The sequence below is a fragment of the Ictidomys tridecemlineatus genome, chromosome 1 (assembly GCF_052094955.1).
Source record: "Ictidomys tridecemlineatus isolate mIctTri1 chromosome 1, mIctTri1.hap1, whole genome shotgun sequence".
Taxonomy (NCBI): domain Eukaryota; kingdom Metazoa; phylum Chordata; class Mammalia; order Rodentia; family Sciuridae; genus Ictidomys; species Ictidomys tridecemlineatus.
The window spans coordinates 49,030,697-49,049,929 of NC_135477.1; the positions used below are offsets into that span (position 1 = coordinate 49,030,697).

The following is a 19,233-nucleotide window of genomic DNA, read 5'->3' on the forward strand; positions in this document are numbered from 1 at the left end:
GTGGTCCCTGTCTCACCATGATCATCCTAGAAGTATAGAGTGTGAAGCTTCCAGAACTGTAGCTTAGTAGTACTTTCTTTCTATAGTACGAAAAGGCAAAGAAAACCTACCTGCAAGCCTGTAAGAGGTCACCTTCATGTCTAACCTGGCTAGGAGTGGGAATCGCCTGTTATCGGGTAAGAGAATGAGGTCTTGAGACCAAGCCCATGCACACCAATGACCTTGATTCCTTGGTTTTCTGTCACACTGGGGTTTGTGATGATGGCAGGGTAGCAATCATGGCAGTCTGCTGTAATGAGAAGCCCCTTTAAAAAGCTGTTCATGAACTGAAGATCAATGTAATCTAGAAAAAGAAAATATCCTTAAAAAATCTACAAAAATCTGAATCAGGAAGCTATATAAAATTTTTCACATTATTTGGTTTAGGTACTCTTTAGTGATATTATCTGTGAGAAAAAGATGATGTGGGAAATGAAGAATCTACTCAATTAAAAAATCAATTGATAGCTAGGCATGGTGGTACACACTTATAATCCCAGCAGCTTCAGAGGCTAAGACAGGAGGATGCTGAGTTCAAAGCCAGCCTCAGCAATGGTGAGGCACTAAGCCTCAGTGAGACTGAATGGGACCCTGTCTCTAAATAAAATACAAAAATAGGGCTGGGGATGTGGCTCATGGTCAAATGTCCCTGAGTTCAATCGTTGGTACCAAAAAAATAAAAATAAAAAAATTGATACTTATTAAGCATTGTGACCTGTTTACTGTAGGAGCTATTACAATTCCCAGTAAAAGATTCTGCTCTACCTCTCCTAAAAATTCGATGCTCACCCTTCCATCCTGTCATCCAGTCTTTAAAAGAGGCATATATCTTATAATTCTTGTTTAATTTCTTCACATGTATTTTTAATCCCATTTCTCTACTGTTTTCTACTCTCTAATTTTTTTCTTAACTTTTATCTTCCCCATATGTTTCCTTTTTTATTATACTACCACCACTTGATTGTTACCTTAACAAAAGAATTATCTCTATTCCCTGTTTCCTCTTCCTTATTGGTATTATGTTCATTATGGAAAATTTAGAAGATACAAAATATGAAGAAAAAAGTTTGCATAATCCCAAAAATCCCAACAGAGAAAAACCACTGTTACCATTTGTATGCATTTTCCTTGACTCTTTTTTACATATATAGTTGAAAGACTTTTTTTTTTTTTTTTTTTTTTTTAATAAGAAGAATCTAGCCCCAGACTTCTGGGCTCAAATAATGCTATTGAGGGGCTGGGGATGTGGCTCAAGTGGTAGCGCACTCGCCTGGCATGCGTGCGGCCCGGGTTCGATCCTCAGCACCACATACAAACAAAGATGTTGTGTCCGCCGAAAACTAAAAAAAAATAAATATTAAAATTCTAAAATAATAATAATAATAATAATAATAATAATGCTATTGCCTCAGTTTCTTTATAGCTGAGATTATTGGCAGGCACTGCTGAATACATTGAAAATGAATTACATAAACAGATAAAAGAAGTTAAGCATCTTTATCAGGAGATAGAGATTATAAAAAAATCAAACAATAATTCTAGAAATGAAAGAAACTATAAACCAAATTAAAAACTCAAATGAGAGTATCACTAACAGAGTGGAGCAAGTAGAAGCCAGAACGTCAGATAATGAAAACAAAATATATCATCATGAAAAGAGTTTAGCCAACTCAGAAAGGCTGGTAAAAAATCACAAGTAAAACATCCAAGAGTTATGGGATAACATAAAAAAACCAAACTTACGAGTCATCGGGATAGAAGAAGGTACAGAGATTCAAACCAAGGGAATGAGTAACTTGCTGAATGAAATAATTACAGAAAACTTTCCAGAAATAAAAAAGGAAACAGATATACAAATTGAAGATGCATACAGGACACCGAGCACACAAAATCACAGTAGACCAACGCCAAGACACATTGTTATGAAGATATCCAATATACAGAACAAAGAGAAAATATTAAAAGCTACAAGAGAAAAGAGGCAGATTACATTTAGGGGTAAACCAATAAGGTTAACAACAGATTTTTCATCACAGACGCTGAAAGCAAGAAGATCATGGAACAATGTATTTCAAACACTGAAAGACAATGGATGCCAACCAAGAATTCTGTATCCAGCAAAATTAAAACAATTTGCAGCCAGAAAACCAGCATTGCAAAGCATTTTGAGCAAAACACTACACGAGGAAGAAATGAAAAACATTAACCAAAACCATCAGTGGGAAGTGCCTCGGTAAAGACAGAAGGCGAGGGGAAAGATAATCATGGAGAAACAAACTAAATTTTTTTTTAAAAAAAGGATAAATAATCAAACATGGCTGGAAGTACAAACCATATATTAATAGTAACTCTAAACATTAATGGCTTAAACTCTCCAATAAAGCGACATAGGCTGGTAACATGGATTAAAAAAACAAATCCAACAATATGCTGCCTCCAGGAGACACATCTGATTGGAAAAGACATACACAGGCTGAAGGTGAAAGGTTGGGAAAAAATATACCACGCACACAGTCCTTGTAAGCAAGCAGGAATGGCCATCCTCATATCGAATAAAATCGACTTCAAGACTAAGTTAATCAAAAGGGATAAGGAAGGACATTATATACTGTTAAAAGGAACCATTCACCAACAAGACATAACAATTATCAATATTTATGCACCAAATAATGGTGCTGCGATGTTCATAAAACAAACTCTCCTCAAGTTCAAGAATCAAATACACCACAACACAATAATTATGGGTGACTTCAACACACCTCTCTCACCATTGGACAGATCTTCCAAACAAAAGTTGAATAAAGAAACTATAGAACTCAATATCACAATCAATAACCTAGACTTAACTGACATATATAGAATATATCAACCATCATCAAGTGGATATACTTTTTTCTCAGCAGCACATGGATCCTTCTCAAAAATATACCATATATTATGCCATAGGGCAACCCTCAATAAATATAAAGGGGTGGAGATAATACCATGCATTTTATCTGATCATAATGGAATGAAACTGGAAATCAATGATAAAAGAAGAAAGGAAAAATCCTACATCACATGGAAAATGAACAATATGTTACTGAATGATCAGTGGGTTACAGAAGACATAAAGGAGGAAATCAAAAAATTCTTAGAGATAAATGAAAATACAGACACAACATATCAGAATCTATGGGACACAGTGAAAGCAGTTTTAAGAGGGAAATTCATCGCCTGGAGGTCATTCCTCAAAAAAAGGAAAAACCAACAAATAAATGAGCTCACACTTCATCTCAAAGCCCTGGAAAAGGAAGAGCAAAACAACAGCAAATGTAGCAGAAGGCAAGAAATAATTAAAATCAGAGCGGAAATCAACGAAATTGAACCAAAAGAAACTATTGAAAAAATTAACAAAACTAAAAGTTGGTTCTTCGAAAAAATAAATAAGATTGACAAACCCTCAGCCATGCTAACGAAGAGAAGGAGAACTCAAATTACTAACATATGGGCTGAAAAAGGCAATATCACAACAGATGCTACAGAAATACAGAAGACAATTAGAAATTATTTTGAAAACCTATATTCCAATAAAATAGAAGATAGTGAAGACATTGATAAATTTCTTAAGTCATATGATTTGCCCAGACTGAATCAGGAGGATACACACAATTTGAACAGACCAATATCAATGGATGAAATAGAAGAAGCAATCAAAAGACTACCAACCAAGAAATGCCCAGGACCGGATAGGGTATACAGCGAAGTTTTATAAAACCTTTAAAGAAGAATTAATACCAATACTTTTCAAGTTATTTCAGGAAATAGAAAAAGAGGGAACTCTTCCAAAGTCATTCTATGAGGCCAATATCACCCTGATTCTGAAACCAGACAAAGACACCTCAAAGAATGAAAACTACAGACCAATATCTCTGATGAACCTAGATGCAAAAATCCTCAATAAAATTCTGGCGAATTGGATACAAAGGCACATCAAAAAAATTGTGCACCATGATCAAGTGGGATTCATCCCTGGGATGCAAGGATGGTTCAACATACAGAAATCAATAAATGTTATTCACCACATCAATAGACTCAAAGATAAGAACCATATGATCATCTTGATAGACGCAGAAAAAGCATTTGACAAAGTACAGCATCCCTTTATGTTCAAGACATTAGAAAAACTAGGAATAATAGGAACTTACCTCAACATTGTAAAAGCTATCTATGCTAAGCCTCAGGCTAGCATCATTCTATGCTAAGCCTCAGGCTAGCATCATTCTGAATGGAGAAAAATTGAAGGCATACCCTCTAAAATCTGGAACAAGACAGGGATGTCCTCTATCACCACTTCTATTCAATATAGTTCTCGAAACACTGGCCAGAGCAATTAGACAGACGAAAGAAATTAAAGGCATAAAAAATAGGAAAAGAAGAACTCAAATTATCACTATTTGCGGATGACATGAATCTATACCTAGAAGACCCAAAAGGGTCTACAAAAAAACTACTAGAACCAATAAATGAATTCAGCAAAGTGGCAGGATATAAAATCAACACGCATAAATCAAAGGCATTTCTGTATATCAGCGACAAAACTTCTCAAACGGAAATGAGGAAAAACACTCCATTCACAATATCCTCAAAAAAAAATAAAATTCTTGGGAATCAACCTAACAAAAGAGGTGAAAGATTTATACAATGAAAACTACAGAACCCTAAAGAGAGAAGTAGAAGAAGATCTTAGAAGATGGAAAAATATACCCTGTTCATGGATAGGCAGAACTAACATCATCAGAATGGCGATATTGCCAAAAGTTCTCTATAGGTTTAATGCAATGCCAATCAAAATCCCAACGGCATTTCTTATAGAAATAGATAAAGCAATCATGAAATTCATATGGAAAAATAAAAGACCCAGAATAGCAAAAGCAATTCTAAGCAGGAAGTGTGAATCAGGAGGTATAGCGATACCAGATTTCAAACTATATTACAGAGCAATAGTAACAAAAACAGCATGGTACTGGTACCAAAACAGGCGGGTGGACCAATGGTACAGAATAGAGGACGCAGTAACCAATCCACAAAGTTACAACTATCTTATATTTGATAAAGGGGCTAAAAACATGCAATGGAGGAAGGATAGCATCTTCAACAAATGGTGTTGGGAAAACTGGAAATCCATATGTTACAAAATGAAACTGAATCCCCTCCTCTCGCCATGCAAAAAAGTTAACTCAAAATGGATCAAGGAGCTTGATATCAAATCAGAGACTCTGCGTCTGATAGAAGAAAAAGTTGGCTCCGATCCACATATTGTGGGGTCGAGCTCCAAATTCCTTAATAGGACACCCATAGCTCAAGAGTTAATAACAAGAATCAACAAATGGAACTCCTCACACTTCAGATAGAGCCCTAATATCCAGAGTATACAAAGAACTCAAAAAATTAGACAATAAGATAACAAATAACCCAATAAACAAATGGGCCAAGGACCTGAACAGACACTTCTCAGAGGAGGACATACAATCAATCAACAAGTACATGAAAAAATGCTCACCATCTCTAGCAGTCAGAGAAATGCAAATCAAAACCACCCTAAGATACCATCTCACTCCAGTAAGATTGGCAGCCATTCTGAAGTCAAACAACACAAGTGCTGGCGAGGATGTGGGGAAAAGGGTACTCTTGTACATTGCTGGTGGGACTGCAAATTGGTGTGGCCAGTTTGGAAAGCAGTATGGAGATTTCTTGGAAAGCTGGGAATGGAACCACCATTTGACCCAGCTATTCCCCTTCTTGGACTATTCCCTGAAGACCTTAAAAGAGCGTACTACAGGGATACTGCCACATCGATGTTCATAGTAGCACAATTCACAATAGCTAGACTGTGGAAACAACCCAGATGCCCTTCAATAGATGAATGGATAAAAAAAACGTGGCATTTATATACCATGGAGTATTACGCAGCATAAAAATGACAAAATCATGGAATTTGCAGGGAAATGGATGGCACTATAGCAGATTATGCTTAGTGAAGCTAGCCAATCCCTAAAAAACAAATACCAAATGTCTACTTTGATATAATGAGAGCAACTAAGAACAGAGCAGGGAGGAAGAGCAGGAAGAAAAGATTAACATTAAACAGAGACATGAGATGGGAGGGAAAGGGAGAGAAAAGGGAAATTGCATGGAAATGAAGGGAGACCCTCATTGCTGTACAAAATTACATATAAGAGGTTGTGAGGGGAATGGGAAAATAAACAAGGAGAGAAATGAATTACAGTAGATGGGGTAGAGAGAGAAGATGGGAGGGGAGGGGAGGGGGGATAGTAGAGGATAGGAAAGGTAGCAGAATACAACAGTTACTAATAGGGCATTATGTAAAATTGTGGATGTGTAACTGATGTGATTCTGCAATCTGTATTTGGGGTAAAAATTGGGAGTTCATAACCCACTTGAATCTAATGTATGAAATATATCAAGAGCTTTGTAATGTTTTGAACAACCAATTAAAAAAATAAATAAAATAAAAGCCAAGACACTTGTGAGACTGAAAAAGATGATGTTATAATTATATTGGGATACAGCTTATGCCTTACTGGGAACCAGAACTTATTTTCATATACATAAGCCATGTACCTCCTGCTCTGCCTTCCCAGAAAGGATATAAACCATCTGTGTCTGTTAGAAAACTGGGAGCATTCTAAAAAATAAAAGAGATCAACTACACAAACTATTCAGTATAGTCTTGATTTTGTTTGAGTATTATAAAAAGTATTTTTATTAAGATAGAAACAGCCAGGCGCAGTAGTGCATGCCTGTAAATCTCAGCTACTCCGCAGGCTGAGGCAGGGGGATTGCAAGTTCAAAGCCAGTCTAGGCAACTTGTGAAACCCCGTCTCAAAATTTTAAAACTAAAAAAAGCAAATAGGGGCTAGGATACACAGTTCAGTGGTAGAATACCCTGGTTCAATCCCCAATACTCCTGAAAAAGAAACAGAAACAAAAAAACTATCTCTAAGATGTACAATTAATCCCTCCATCAATATTTTAGTCATACTATTCCTATATCTGGATATTCTATAATTTATTTGACCAGTTATTATTAGTCATGTTATTTTATACAGTTATACTTTTATACATGAAGCTGAAATAAACATTTTTGTACTTAAATTAACTGTGATTATTTCCTCAGGATATATTTCTAAAAGACTGTATATTTTTAAAGTCTCGCCTTCTAGAAAGGCTTTATACCAATTTATACTCTCTGGTAGAAGTGTGAGAGTCCATTTAACTACTACCTCAATCTGAGAGGTATCTTATTTGCAGTTTTATTACTAATAAGTCTGAAATAATATTATATATATTTCTGAAGAAATTGTTCATTTCTCTGTCCCACTTAATGCTCACTTCATTGTCATCAAGCATATACCTCTTTCCACTTGGATGAAATTCTCTAACAAAAAAGTCCCCTGTGACACCCTAATTACCAAGTGCAACACTTAGATGAAGTTGTCACCTAGGTGAAAGTCTCTGTGGCACTTAACTCTGTTGACCTATGTCCTTCCTGAAGTGGTCTCTTCCCATAGCTTTTACAACAATGCATTCACGTCCTGCCAAATCTGTACCTTCATCTCTGATATTTCTTTCTTGGCTCTTTTTTCTGGATCCTCATGTTTTCCCCACCGTAGTTTCTGGGCTCTATGGTGAGTCCTTCTCTATGTCACATGTTTTCCCTAAGAAGTATCGTCTATCCTCATAGTCTTTTTTTTTTTTAATATTTTTTTAGTTGTTGATAGACTTTTATTTTATTCATTTATTTATTTGTGTTGCTGAGAATCAAACCCAGTGCCTCACACATGTCAGGCAAGCGCTCTGCCACTGAACCACAATCTCAGCCCCTACCCCCATTGTCTTAACTACCACTTGTGCCCTCATGAATTCTTAACCTTTAGTTTTTAACACTTTTCAAGTTCTGTCTGGTCCTTGTATCAAACAGCTCCATTTAATGGTTCACCTCAAACTGAACATATACAAAATAAATTATTTAGAGTCTTAAGAGATGGGTTAACCATTTGTGACCCAGGAGCATTCTCACATTCCCTTAAGCCTTGATCTTCTCATGTGTTCTCTATCTTAGTGAATGGAATGATCATGAACCAAATCAACCAATTCAGAAACCAAAGATGTATCATATTATATTCCCACTAATTTTATTGTATTTTTATTTATTAATTAATTAATTTAATTTTTTTAAAGAGAGAGAGAGAGAAAGAATTTTTTAATATTTATTTTTCAGTTCTTGGCGTACACAACATCTTTGTATGTGGTGCTGAGGATCGAACCTGGGCCACATGCATGCCAGGCGAGCGTGTTACCGCTTGAGCCACATCCCCAGCCCCCCGCTAATTTTAATTAGGCATTAAATATCCTATTGATTTTGTCTCCTAAATGTTGAGTCTATTGACTCTTGATGTTTCTATTTTTATTACTGTAATTTATATCTCATCCCCTCTTTACCTGCTAATGTGGTCTCCGGTCCTTCTTAAACTCATTGTTATCAAAATGAACTTTAAAATATGCAAATGCCATGTTACTTTTCCTACTTTAATGGCTACTTCTTGTTTCAGAATAACATTAAAATTTCTTTGAACAATATATATGTTCTGTTTGCTTCCCATCTCTCATCTTGTTGCTTCCTTTACTTCCCCCTCTTCCTTCCTTCCTTCCCATTTCCTTCCCTCATTCCTTCTACCAACTTCATCTCTATTTTTCCCAACTACACAGCATACTTAGTTTCTTGAGCATGCTGTACTCTCTCATGACTCCATGCCTTATTCTTTTTATCTGGAATACCTTTCTTCACCTTGAACAACTAATAAATCCTGCTTATCCTTCAAGATTCATTTTAGTAGTGTTTCTTCTCTGAGGCTATCCTTTAATCAGAGTACAATTAATCCTGTTTTCCTGTGTCTTTTCACTGGATTATATGTATGTTTTTATTACAGAAATATTTACTCTGTAATTGAAATATGTTTGATTTTTTCATTATGCTTTTTTTTGACATATCTGTCAGTAAGGTCTTTGAGGGCAAAATTTATGTTTATTTTTTATGTAGGCATCTAGCATACAGCTTGGTACAGAGTATGTAAGCACATGTAAACTGAGTAAATAATGAATGAAATCAGTGTCTCAGAGACATTTAAAGTGCGGGCAAAAGTATGGGCATGACTGAAAGGCCCATCCATTTTGTCTTGGGCAGAGAAACTCATTTTTTTAAATATATATATATTTTTAGTTGTAGTTAGATAATACCTTTATTTTATTTATTTGTATGTGGTGCCTCACACGTGCTAGGTGAGCACTCCACCGCTGAGCCACAATCCCAGCCCTCATTCTTCTTTTAAAACAAAAGTATATTGAGTTACTGTATTGGGGGAGGTGAAGACAGGCTTATTCTTTCCTTAGACCTTTTGAAAGTATTACAAAGAAAACTCATAGTTTAAGGAAGCAGCCATGATTTTATGTGATTTTTTATGATTTTATTTTATCTCAGTGGGGGTATCCTAGAGATCCTGAATACTACATTGATTACTCAGGATCAGGCTTTAAATAACATTTTAGGAGAAAGGAAGCCTTCTCAACAGTAGTATTTTAATAGACTCTAGCCTCAAGAAAGAAAAACAAACTTCAAAGAAAAAAACCTAAAAAGGTATCTGACAGTCCACTGTAGATGGGAAAAACACTGAATGACGCACACATGATAGTGAGTATTCATGACTTTCCAATCCAAGAACTTAAAAGCTTCATGGTTCACAGAAGACCTGTGGGACTGCTATAGAGGGAAGGAGGAAGAGGAAGTTGAGAGTCTCAGGCAGGGCTCCAGAATCTCCTATCTCACTTTTTAGTCAGAGCAGTTTCTCTTTTAATTTGGTTCATATATTGTACCACCACCTAATATTTTGTTTGAATAATTTGGATGCTAAAAATATAAAACATTGATAACCACTGGTAGTGATCATGGACATACATTACTTGGACATAGTGGTTTTATCTAAGCTCACTCCAGCTGTTTAAGTGGAGACTACTTTACCTTACAATTCATGTGTCTCTCTTTGCTGTCAAGCTGGAAGAGCTCATGGAGGCTGAAGATGCTCTCTCTGAAGCTAATGTGTTAAACAACTACAATGCTGAAGTATGGGCATACCTGGCTCTGGTCTGCCTGAAAGTGAGTATTCTTATGATTCTTATGCAATGCCTTTTAGGGAGCAGAGGTTAGGGGCAAAGTAAGTGAGAGATAGAAGATGGCTATTAATGCATAATAGTTGTAGTTAAATGAGATCTAGATTTGGTCAATATTACCGATGACAGCGGAAAGGCCATCCTGAGAATCCTCTACTTGCAATGTATATAAAACTCATATATTCAAATGTGATTTTCTAGTTAAGGGAGTTCTAAAAATGTGACCATTGTTCTGTTAGAACACAAAAAAGATTAAGGATCCGTGAAGAAGATGCTCTCTGAGTCTTTCTGAATCATTTCTTCCTCTCAACCTGTGGCTGAGGATGCTTGTCCTTGATTCAAGGACAAGGTTGAAGAAGGTATTACGGGAGTTCTTGATAGGTACTTTACCTATTAAAAAAATAACTCTCCTATAGTGAGACTTAAATAACTTGCACATTAGTCTAAGATCAAATTGGGAATAATGAGAGCCACCCTCAGTTTTTTTTTTAACCTTTATTTATTTATTTTTATTTGGATCGAACCCAGTGCCTCACATGTACTAGGCAAGTGCTCTGCCACTGAGCTACAATTCCAGTCCCACCCTCAGTTTTTCAATGACCAATGACACGAAAGAGGGAATATTATAAGAGAATTGAACAAAATAAAAATGTAATTTGTATGTAAATTTTTATCACAGTATTTCCTAGTGGCTCAAAATGGGAAACATTTGTTTACTCCATCAGTGAATGAGTAAACAAAATGAGAATATTTACACAATATAGTACTACTCCATAATTATAATGAAATTTTGATACATATTAGCAATGTGGATGAGCCTCAAAAACATTAATGTAAATGAAAAAAGGTAAAAAGACTACATCTGTTATGATTCCATTTATTTGAAATTAGAACAACTATATAAACAGTAAAAATAGATTAATGGTTGTCTGGAGGCAAGGGTGGGGTGAGAATGAGGACTATAAAATAGGCATGAAAAAACTTTTCTTTATTTATTTTTATTTTATTCTTTGGTACCAGGGATTGAACCCAGGAGCATTGAACCACAGAGCCACATCCCCAGCCCTTTTTGGTTTTTTGTTTTTTGAGGCAGGGTCTCACTAAATTCTTAGGGCCTTGTCTTTGAACTTGTGATCCTCCTGCAGCAATCTCCAGATCTGCTGGGATCACAGGTGTGCATCACCACAACAAATACATGAAGAACTTTTCAGGGTAACAGAAGTTTTTAAAAACTCGATCATGGCTGAGGTTGTGGCTCAGGGATAGAGCGCTTGCCTAGCGTGCAAGGCCCTGGGTTTGGTCCTCAGCATCACATCAAAATCAATCAATAAAATAAAAGGTATTGTTTAAAAAAAAAAAAAAAAACAACAAACCTGGGCTGGGGTTGTGGCTCAGTGGTAGAGCGCTCACCTAGCACAGGCGGGACCCGGGTTCGATCCTCAGCACCATATGAAAATAAAGGCATTGTGTTGTGTCCATCTACACCTAAAAAATAAATATTAAAAAACAACAACAAAAACAATAAAACTGGATCATGGTGATGGTTGAACAACTTACTAGACCTTGAAAGTAGTGAATTCTGTGGTATATAAAGTGTGCTTTAATATAAGCCATTTTAAAAACACAATTTAGTCTCTGAAAATGAGGAGCAAGTAGATATTTAATCTACTTGCTCCAATTTCCCCACCACTATTTAATAAATAGTGGTGGGGAAATTGGATCCTACTCATTTGAAAAAGAAATTAGTTTCTTATCTCACACCCTCCTACAAACACACACGCACACGCACACACACACATGCACAATTCCAGCTGGTTTAAAGACCCAAATCTTAAAAGCAAAACCTGTTGAATACCTAGAACAAATACAGAGAAGATCCCTATGATCTTGGCTTATGGAATTTTTCTTAGGGCTCTAAAAGCACAAACTAAAAATAAAACACCAGTAAATGAACTACTTTAAGGTTGGAAACACACACATATCAAAACAGAAAACCCAGTGACATAAAATTAGTATCCAAGTTATATAAATAGCTCCTATAATAAGGAAAAAAAAACCCCTATCAACAAACTGGTTTAAAAAATAGGCACAGGATAGGAATATGCAGCTTGCTAAAGTAGATCACTAGAAAGCATGAAAATACAATTCAAAATAATGTGACAAATTCACAATTCTCGAGGCAAAAATTAAAGTATGGTATTACCAACATTAATGAGGATTCTCATAATTGCTAGTGGATGTAAATCAGTACCACAATATAAACTTTTAAGTGCACTGTAACATTATTTACTCACATTCCTACCTGTAATCTGGCAATGCTGCCGCAGTCTGGCTGGGCAAATTAAGTAGGAGGGTGTGTGTGACAAGGAACTTGTGAAGGTTGATACAGTAGGAGACGCTTTATTACGGGACAGAGAAGTATATATACCCAACTAATTACACACAGCTTAACTTAACTAACATAAACTAGATACAGCAGTCAACCAATAAGGAATCACCATCTTAATGATTACACACAGCTTAACTTAATTGACATAATCTAGACACAGCAGTCAGTCATTAAGGAATCTCTATCATCTTAATGGCTCGCTGGCGTTACTTCTCAAACCACTTCTCTTGGCAAAGTGCTAGGCGCCATCTTGACTTGTCTGTGGCTCTCAACACAATGCCATATCTAAATAAGTTTCTTAAGAAAAATACATAAGTGCCATGACCAGTGCAGCCAAACTAGCATGTTCCAGCAAGGGGCAATGAGAGATGGGAAGAAATAAAGAGGAAACACAAGCAGATCTTGACGATAAAGCAGCTGGAGTCAGATGGAGCAGCTGCTCTCTGATGGAGAATCAGGTCTCAAGAATTACACCAGCAATCTTTATCATATATGTCTCTAAATCAGATGAAAGGCTATGCAAGCATTATTTTTTTAAAAAAATATTATTTTAGTTGTAGTTGGACACAATACCTTTATTTTATTTATTTACATGTGGTGCTGAGGATGAACCCAGGGCCTCCTCTAAGCCACAACCCCATCCCCAAGCATTATTCTTTGTATTCATGAAGTTAACAGAATTAGCAACAGAATACAGCTATTTACTCAGTTACATTCTACAGTTGCAATGTGCAATGTTAGGAGCTTTGTGCAGCTCTGAAGATAGTCCACTGTTTAAAGTTACCAATTCGAGGGCAGATTCAGCAGCATGGAACTGGTAAAACATTGTTGTTTCCTTAGCAAGGAAGTTCCTTCATTCCCAGGAGCTGCTGTGCCTGAGAATAAGGTCAAAGCTGATAAGACTCTAGCATGGAGGACATCTCCATATGCCTTTACACAGAAACTTTCCCAGTCAACAAGTATGCCATAGGCATGAAGTCATCAGGGAGCCCAACCTCAGACACTAGTCTCCCAGTCACTATCACCACTCTCCACACATAAAAATATATATCTTTATTTCATGGAAGCTCTATTAAACATTACTGTCATGATGTTCAGAATAATAAAATTATTTTTCAAAACTGTTCGGAGGGGCTGGGATTGTGGGCTTAGAGGTAGAGCGCTCGCCTAGCATGTGAGGCCCTGGGTTCGATCCTCAGCACCACATAATAAAATAAAATAAAGGTATTGTGTCCAACTACAACTAAAAGTAAATGTTAAAAAAAAAAAAAAACTTCTTTGACTATTCTGGATGCTCACATCATTTGGGCCTCTGCCTCCCTTCATCAGGAGGGAGTCAGAGGTAGTAGTGGTAGAAAGAGCAGGTATACTGGAACTTCAGGAGGTAATATTTCAGAGGGTAGATGTTGTAAGAAGTGAGGGTTTGGGGCATCCAAATTTTGTGAACTAGTAAAAATTCCACATGATCAGGAGATTGGATTAAACATCCAAAGTTCACTTGCAGTGCAAATATTCTGTGGTTTTTTACACAGAATATTCAAACTTCTTATATTCAAACTTGTGAAGTGTAATAGGGAATATATATCATCTCATTTAACTCATGGAGGAGAGCTTCATGCAAGGAATATATCAACTGGGCAGAGTAGTTAGTTTTCTCACCTCATATCCAGAGCTGCATGGAAGGAATCCTAATTTTTACTTTTTATAATACATGGAAATATGGGATAAAGTATAGTAGGTAAAAACTTGGACTCTGGAGCCAGACTTCATTTTTTTAAAACCCAGATCTTCCACTTACTAGTTAAAAAACCCTGGCAAGTTATTTATACTCTCTGTGCCTTAAGTTTCTTTCTGTTAACATGGAATGATAAATAATAGTAATTATCTGGGAGTGAGGTGGCACATGCCCATAATCCCCAGTGGCTTGGGAGGCTGAGGCAGGAGGATCACGAGTTCAAAGCCAGCCTCAGCAACTTAGCAAGGTTCTAAACAGCTTAGCAAGACTTTGTCTCAAAATAAAATATAAAAAGGGTTGGGGGACTGGGATTGTATCTCAGCGGTAGAGTGTTTGCGTAGCATGTGTGAGGCACTGGGTTCAATCCTCAGCATCACATAAAAATAAATAAAGGTATTGTGGTCATCTAAAATAACATTTTTTTTTTTTTAATGGGCTGAGGATGTGGCTCAGTGGTTAAGAGCCCCTGATTTCAATCTCTGGTACCAATAATAATAATAATAATAGTATTTATCTCCAGGTTATAAGGATTAAAAGTGAATATATATAAAGCACTTAAAACATCATGAGGAAAACAATGGAAATCACATAATAAGCACTGTAAAATGTTGCAATTACTAACAAAATGACATAAATTCTAGGAGGAACAAATGACTCATGAGCTTTCAGGAAAAAAAAATGAGAGGCAAATTGTTTCTAAAAATTTCCTGGGCTAAAGGAGAGATTTTAAAAAATATTGGCCTTTACTTACCACCTTTTATTTTCCTGCTTCCCCTTTGAATTCAGTTTCTTAACTAGGAAGGTATAATCCTCTTGTTAGGTAGAAATATTTGGAGAAATGTATTTTTCTCACCATGTGTATGACATGTCATCATCACCAGCTGCTGAACTTTTTTCAGGCTGGACGGCAACTAGAAGCAGAGCAGGCTTACAAGTACACACTAAAGGTACGATGCATATACCTCTGTCATTTTGCCTGCACCATGTTGAGGTTGGGAAACAAGGAGGAAGGTGCTGATTTAATTCAGGACTTTAGAGCGTTTCATGATGTGAATATTTTTAGAGAGATTTTTCTTATTGTCTTTGCCATCATCATGGGGCTGCTAGGTTTTTACTCGTAACCTACATGTTGTCTAGGTGATCTTTTTTTCCACTGTTTTAGAATATAGCTTAATGGGAGAAAAGAAACAAGGAACCCCACACTATAGCTATTTTACCTCCAGGGCTTGTTTAGGTATTCCACCCAATGACCTTAGCTTACAATGGCCACAGTCAGACATCTGACTACCTCCAGCTGCCAAGGATGCAGGAATGTGATTTTTGAACTGATTAGTATTGCTGCCCTGGGAAGAAATTAAGATTTTGCTAGTAAGAGAAAGTTATTCAGCAGGTTACTAGATGGCTTTCTTACATACCTAGATTCTAAAATTAAATTCAGATATAATTTAAGTCTGTGATTCATGTATCTCTGATTACTTCCTGTCAATTGCTAGATGGGAATATACATATTAGCCAAGAGATGTTGGTAATAATGTGAACAATTTTAAAAATAAACTTTAATAAAGTGACCTTACAAAAAATGTACAAATCATGAAAGCTCATACCCCTGATGCATTTTGAGAAAGTAAAGGTACCCATATAAACAAAATAAGGCTCTAAAGTATTTTAATAGAGCTTCCATTGAAATAAATATAGGAAAAGCCAATCCCATCCCTGGGGACTTTGCTCTTTAGCTGTGGCCCCATAAATGAAGGGTCATCTTCAAAGATACTTAGGTGTATCAGATATAACCTGTGTACTTCCCTTCCTTGTTCCTGTAGCTGAAACTGAAAGATGAGGCTCTACTTGCAGAAATCCACACAGTACAGGAGATGGTTGGCTTCGGAAATCCATCTTTCTGACATCCTTAAAACCGAAGAATTTTCTGTATGGGACTCCGAGCTCCTTTCCTTTCCAGAGAAAGTTTCACCATATGAAGCCTAGAGCTGGAGAACCAAAGAATGTTTGTTTTCAATGAAGAGAAACTCATTCATTTATTTCCATTGGCTGTTACTGGATGTTTTACTAATCCATATAAACTGGATCATAATAAAAATGTAAACAAACAGACAATTCATCAGTGTGGTTCTGGAGGTATGGTATACTAAACTATAAGTAGTATGTACTATATATATATCATATAAATGTATAAATCATTATATAATATATATATAGAAATTAAATTAAGGTACAGTGGAGTCACTGTTAGGTTTTCTGATGAAAGCTTCTGGGGTCACTATGGAGGAAGTCAGCTGCCAATGTCCATAGCCAGGTTCACGTACTGGAACTTGGAATTAAGCCATCATCTTCAAAGGTGGGCCTAAAAGACTCCTATGCTGGGTCAACTTACTAGAGCAAAGAGCATAGTAGTTGTGGCCAGGACCTTTGGAACCAACGATGAACAAAGAAGCTTTGCTGCAGTCTGGGGTTCTAACTCCTAATGAACCAGGGGTATTTTCATGGATCTAAACCACAAGGTCTATGAAAACAACACCCTATAAGAAATGCCAATCTCTTCACTCAAGATGACAAATCATACTCCACTTCTGCCTTCTTGGATCACAGTACAGCAAAAGCAGGAATAAAGGTTCTCCTAATATGATGTGACTGCCTCTGGGAGTGGGAAAAGAGTAAGAGGAAAAGTGAGAGGCAAACTAGTAAACAGAAAGCTAAACTCCTTGTCTCGGCCCAAACGCTGCCCCTTTGCGAAGTCTCCTGAGAAAATCCCAGCGTCGCCTTCTCGGCTTCCCTTTCTCTACTTACCCCCGCTGGGAGTACAGACCGCCCTTAGCTTTTCTGGTGCGCTCCCACCGACTCCCTACTAGACAGAGCTCCCTGAGGGGAGAGGACAGCACCCTTTTGTATTTAGGTTCTCAGGACGGCGCCGCGGCACCACCAGGTGCTCAGAACACGTTTGCGGGATGTATGGGTTTGGGGAACACTTAGCCCTCCTCTGAACGTGACCGGCATTTTCCCCAGCTCCCTACTCCAGCGGGCACTCATCCCAGAGAGGGTCACACATCCACACCTAAGACACCACCTGGAACGCCCCCGAAGGCCGTACGGTGTAGCACCCCGGGAACAAGATGGGGGAGAGCGGAAGAGGCGGGGCGAGGGGACGCCCGCTTCCGGGACCGCGGCGTTAGGGTTCGGGAAGCTCCCGGGCGTCCCAGCAGCTGGGCCCCGACTGCGACTTCACCTGCGGGTCTGTATCAGCAGCGGGACGATCCGAGGAGTCGCACGTGGACCCCACCATGGTCCACCTCAGTGAGTCATCGCGGCCCGCGGGACCTTCCGGGCGGTGGCGGGAGCTGGGGCGTCCTGGACTAGAGGCAGCAGCGCTCTCCTAGGCGCGCTGGATCAGCCACACAGCGTTACAGTTGACCCTCTGCTCAAATTTTCCTTCCAGAAACCCTCATCTCACTTTACAGATGAGGCAGTTAAGGGTACGACAAAGTCAAAGAGTTTATAAATGGTAGGCCTTTTCGGAATGGATTTGGGGATGAAGCGAGCATTTCTGGCTGGAGCAGTGAAGGGATGTTTCACTAAGAGGATGGTATCTAAGCCACATTAACTAGAAAACATTGAGATTGAAGACATTTGAGTGGAAGAAGGGAATTATTCCTCTGACTATCTCATTTTTGCCTGCTTTGTGCTCTGTGATCTTGTGTCTTAACCAATTATTTCTCTATAGCTACCCTCCTCTGCAAGGCCTATCATGGGGGCCATTTAACCATCCGCCTTGCTCTGAGTGGCTGCACCAATCGGCCCTTTTACCGTATTGTGGCTGCTCACAACAAATGTCCCAGGGATGGCCGTTTCGTGGAGCAGGTGGGCTCTTATGATCCACTGCCCAACTGTCATGGAGAAAAACTCGTTGCCCTCAACCTGGAAAGGATCCGGCATTGGATTGGCTGTGGAGCCCACCTCTCTAAGCCTATGGAGAAGCTTCTGGGTAACTCAGCTCTGGTCTTAACTCATTGGGGGGATTTTACACTGAAGTCAGTTCTAAGTTCTCGTCATCTGAGATTGAAGAATGTTTTTCATTCCCTCCAGACTGCTCAGGACTGGAGTGGAAACTGAAGTTGTGATCTAATTGTCATTTGGAATCTGGAGATTCCTTTTATGGACTTCTTTATGAAGCCTTTATAAGTGGCTGGGATTTTATGCTAAAAATGGGAATAACATATCTCCAATGGCCATCTGTTAGTTTACCTTTTTTTCAAGTAAGGAGAATAATGTTAGGAAACAGACATCATCCACTGACTCCTTGCAGTAAATGGAGGGAGGAGGTTGGAGGAAGAGGAAGGAGAAAGTTGGGTAGGTGAGAGGCATTTACATCCATACCCTGGGTCTGAACTCAGACCTCAATTCTGTGAGGCAAACTTCTCAGGGAAACATTGGCTTGTAGTCTATTATAATAAATGAATATCCTGTTGCTTTTAGGTCTTTCTGGCTTTTTCCCTCTGCATCCCATGGTGATCACAAATGCTGAGAGACTGCGAAGAAAACGGGCACGTGAACTTCTCTTAGCTTCACAGAAAACAGATACAGAGGCTATAGAAACAGAAGCAAGTTGACTTCAGTGAATATAACAGTGGTTACAAAGTCAAGGTCCCCTAAAATACTTGTGTGGAGCTCATAAATTTGTTGGGTTTGGAGGTCAATAAATGGAGTTTTCTAAGTTACCATATTCTTTTGGCCTAGCTTAAGCGGAGCCCAGAGATTTGTTTTTGTATAAGAGCTGGGTCTAGATACTAAGCATTTCTGGATGTCATTTTGGGGAAAAACTGTAGCTGTGGGG

The 19,233-nt window shown here is 38.0% G+C and overlaps 2 protein-coding genes and 1 long non-coding RNA gene across 11 annotated transcripts in view; 2 read left to right on the plus strand and 1 right to left on the minus strand.

Annotated features, from left to right (window-relative positions):
- The window catches only part of Cfap70 (cilia and flagella associated protein 70), a 102,336-nt gene extending 85,834 nt beyond the window's left edge, over positions 1-16,502 (plus strand). For 5 of the 8 annotated variants that reach the window (XM_078040438.1, XM_078040460.1, XM_078040467.1 and 2 more), the window contains 4 exons: positions 87-176; positions 10,151-10,252; positions 15,290-15,337; positions 16,211-16,502. In XM_078040438.1, the coding sequence (XP_077896564.1) occupies positions 87-176; positions 10,151-10,252; positions 15,290-15,337; positions 16,211-16,291 (321 nt within the window). In that variant the 3' untranslated portion in view covers positions 16,292-16,502. The remainder of the gene's footprint in view (positions 1-86; positions 177-10,150; positions 10,253-15,289; positions 15,338-16,210) is intronic. The other 3 variants (XM_078040446.1, XM_078040450.1, XM_078040456.1) reach the window with 3 other exon arrangements.
- LOC144375456 (uncharacterized) lies at positions 16,039-17,545 on the minus strand. 2 transcript variants are annotated; one of them, XR_013435351.1, is made up of 2 exons: positions 17,458-17,545; positions 16,039-16,375 (listed from the first exon to the last, which is right to left on the minus strand). It is a non-coding gene; the product is annotated as an uncharacterized LOC144375456 (long non-coding RNA). The 2 variants fall into 2 exon arrangements; XR_013435352.1 differs by lacking the exon at positions 17,458-17,545 and adding an exon at positions 16,780-17,453.
- Positions 17,532-19,117, plus strand: Mrps16 (mitochondrial ribosomal protein S16). Its single transcript, XM_005325917.4, has 3 exons — positions 17,532-17,696; positions 18,124-18,384; positions 18,876-19,117. Exons 1-3 carry the CDS (start codon positions 17,684-17,686, stop codon positions 19,007-19,009), a joined length of 408 nt encoding a protein of 135 aa, XP_005325974.1. The 5' UTR covers positions 17,532-17,683; the 3' UTR covers positions 19,010-19,117.
- Positions 19,118-19,233: the final 116 nt, after the last annotated feature.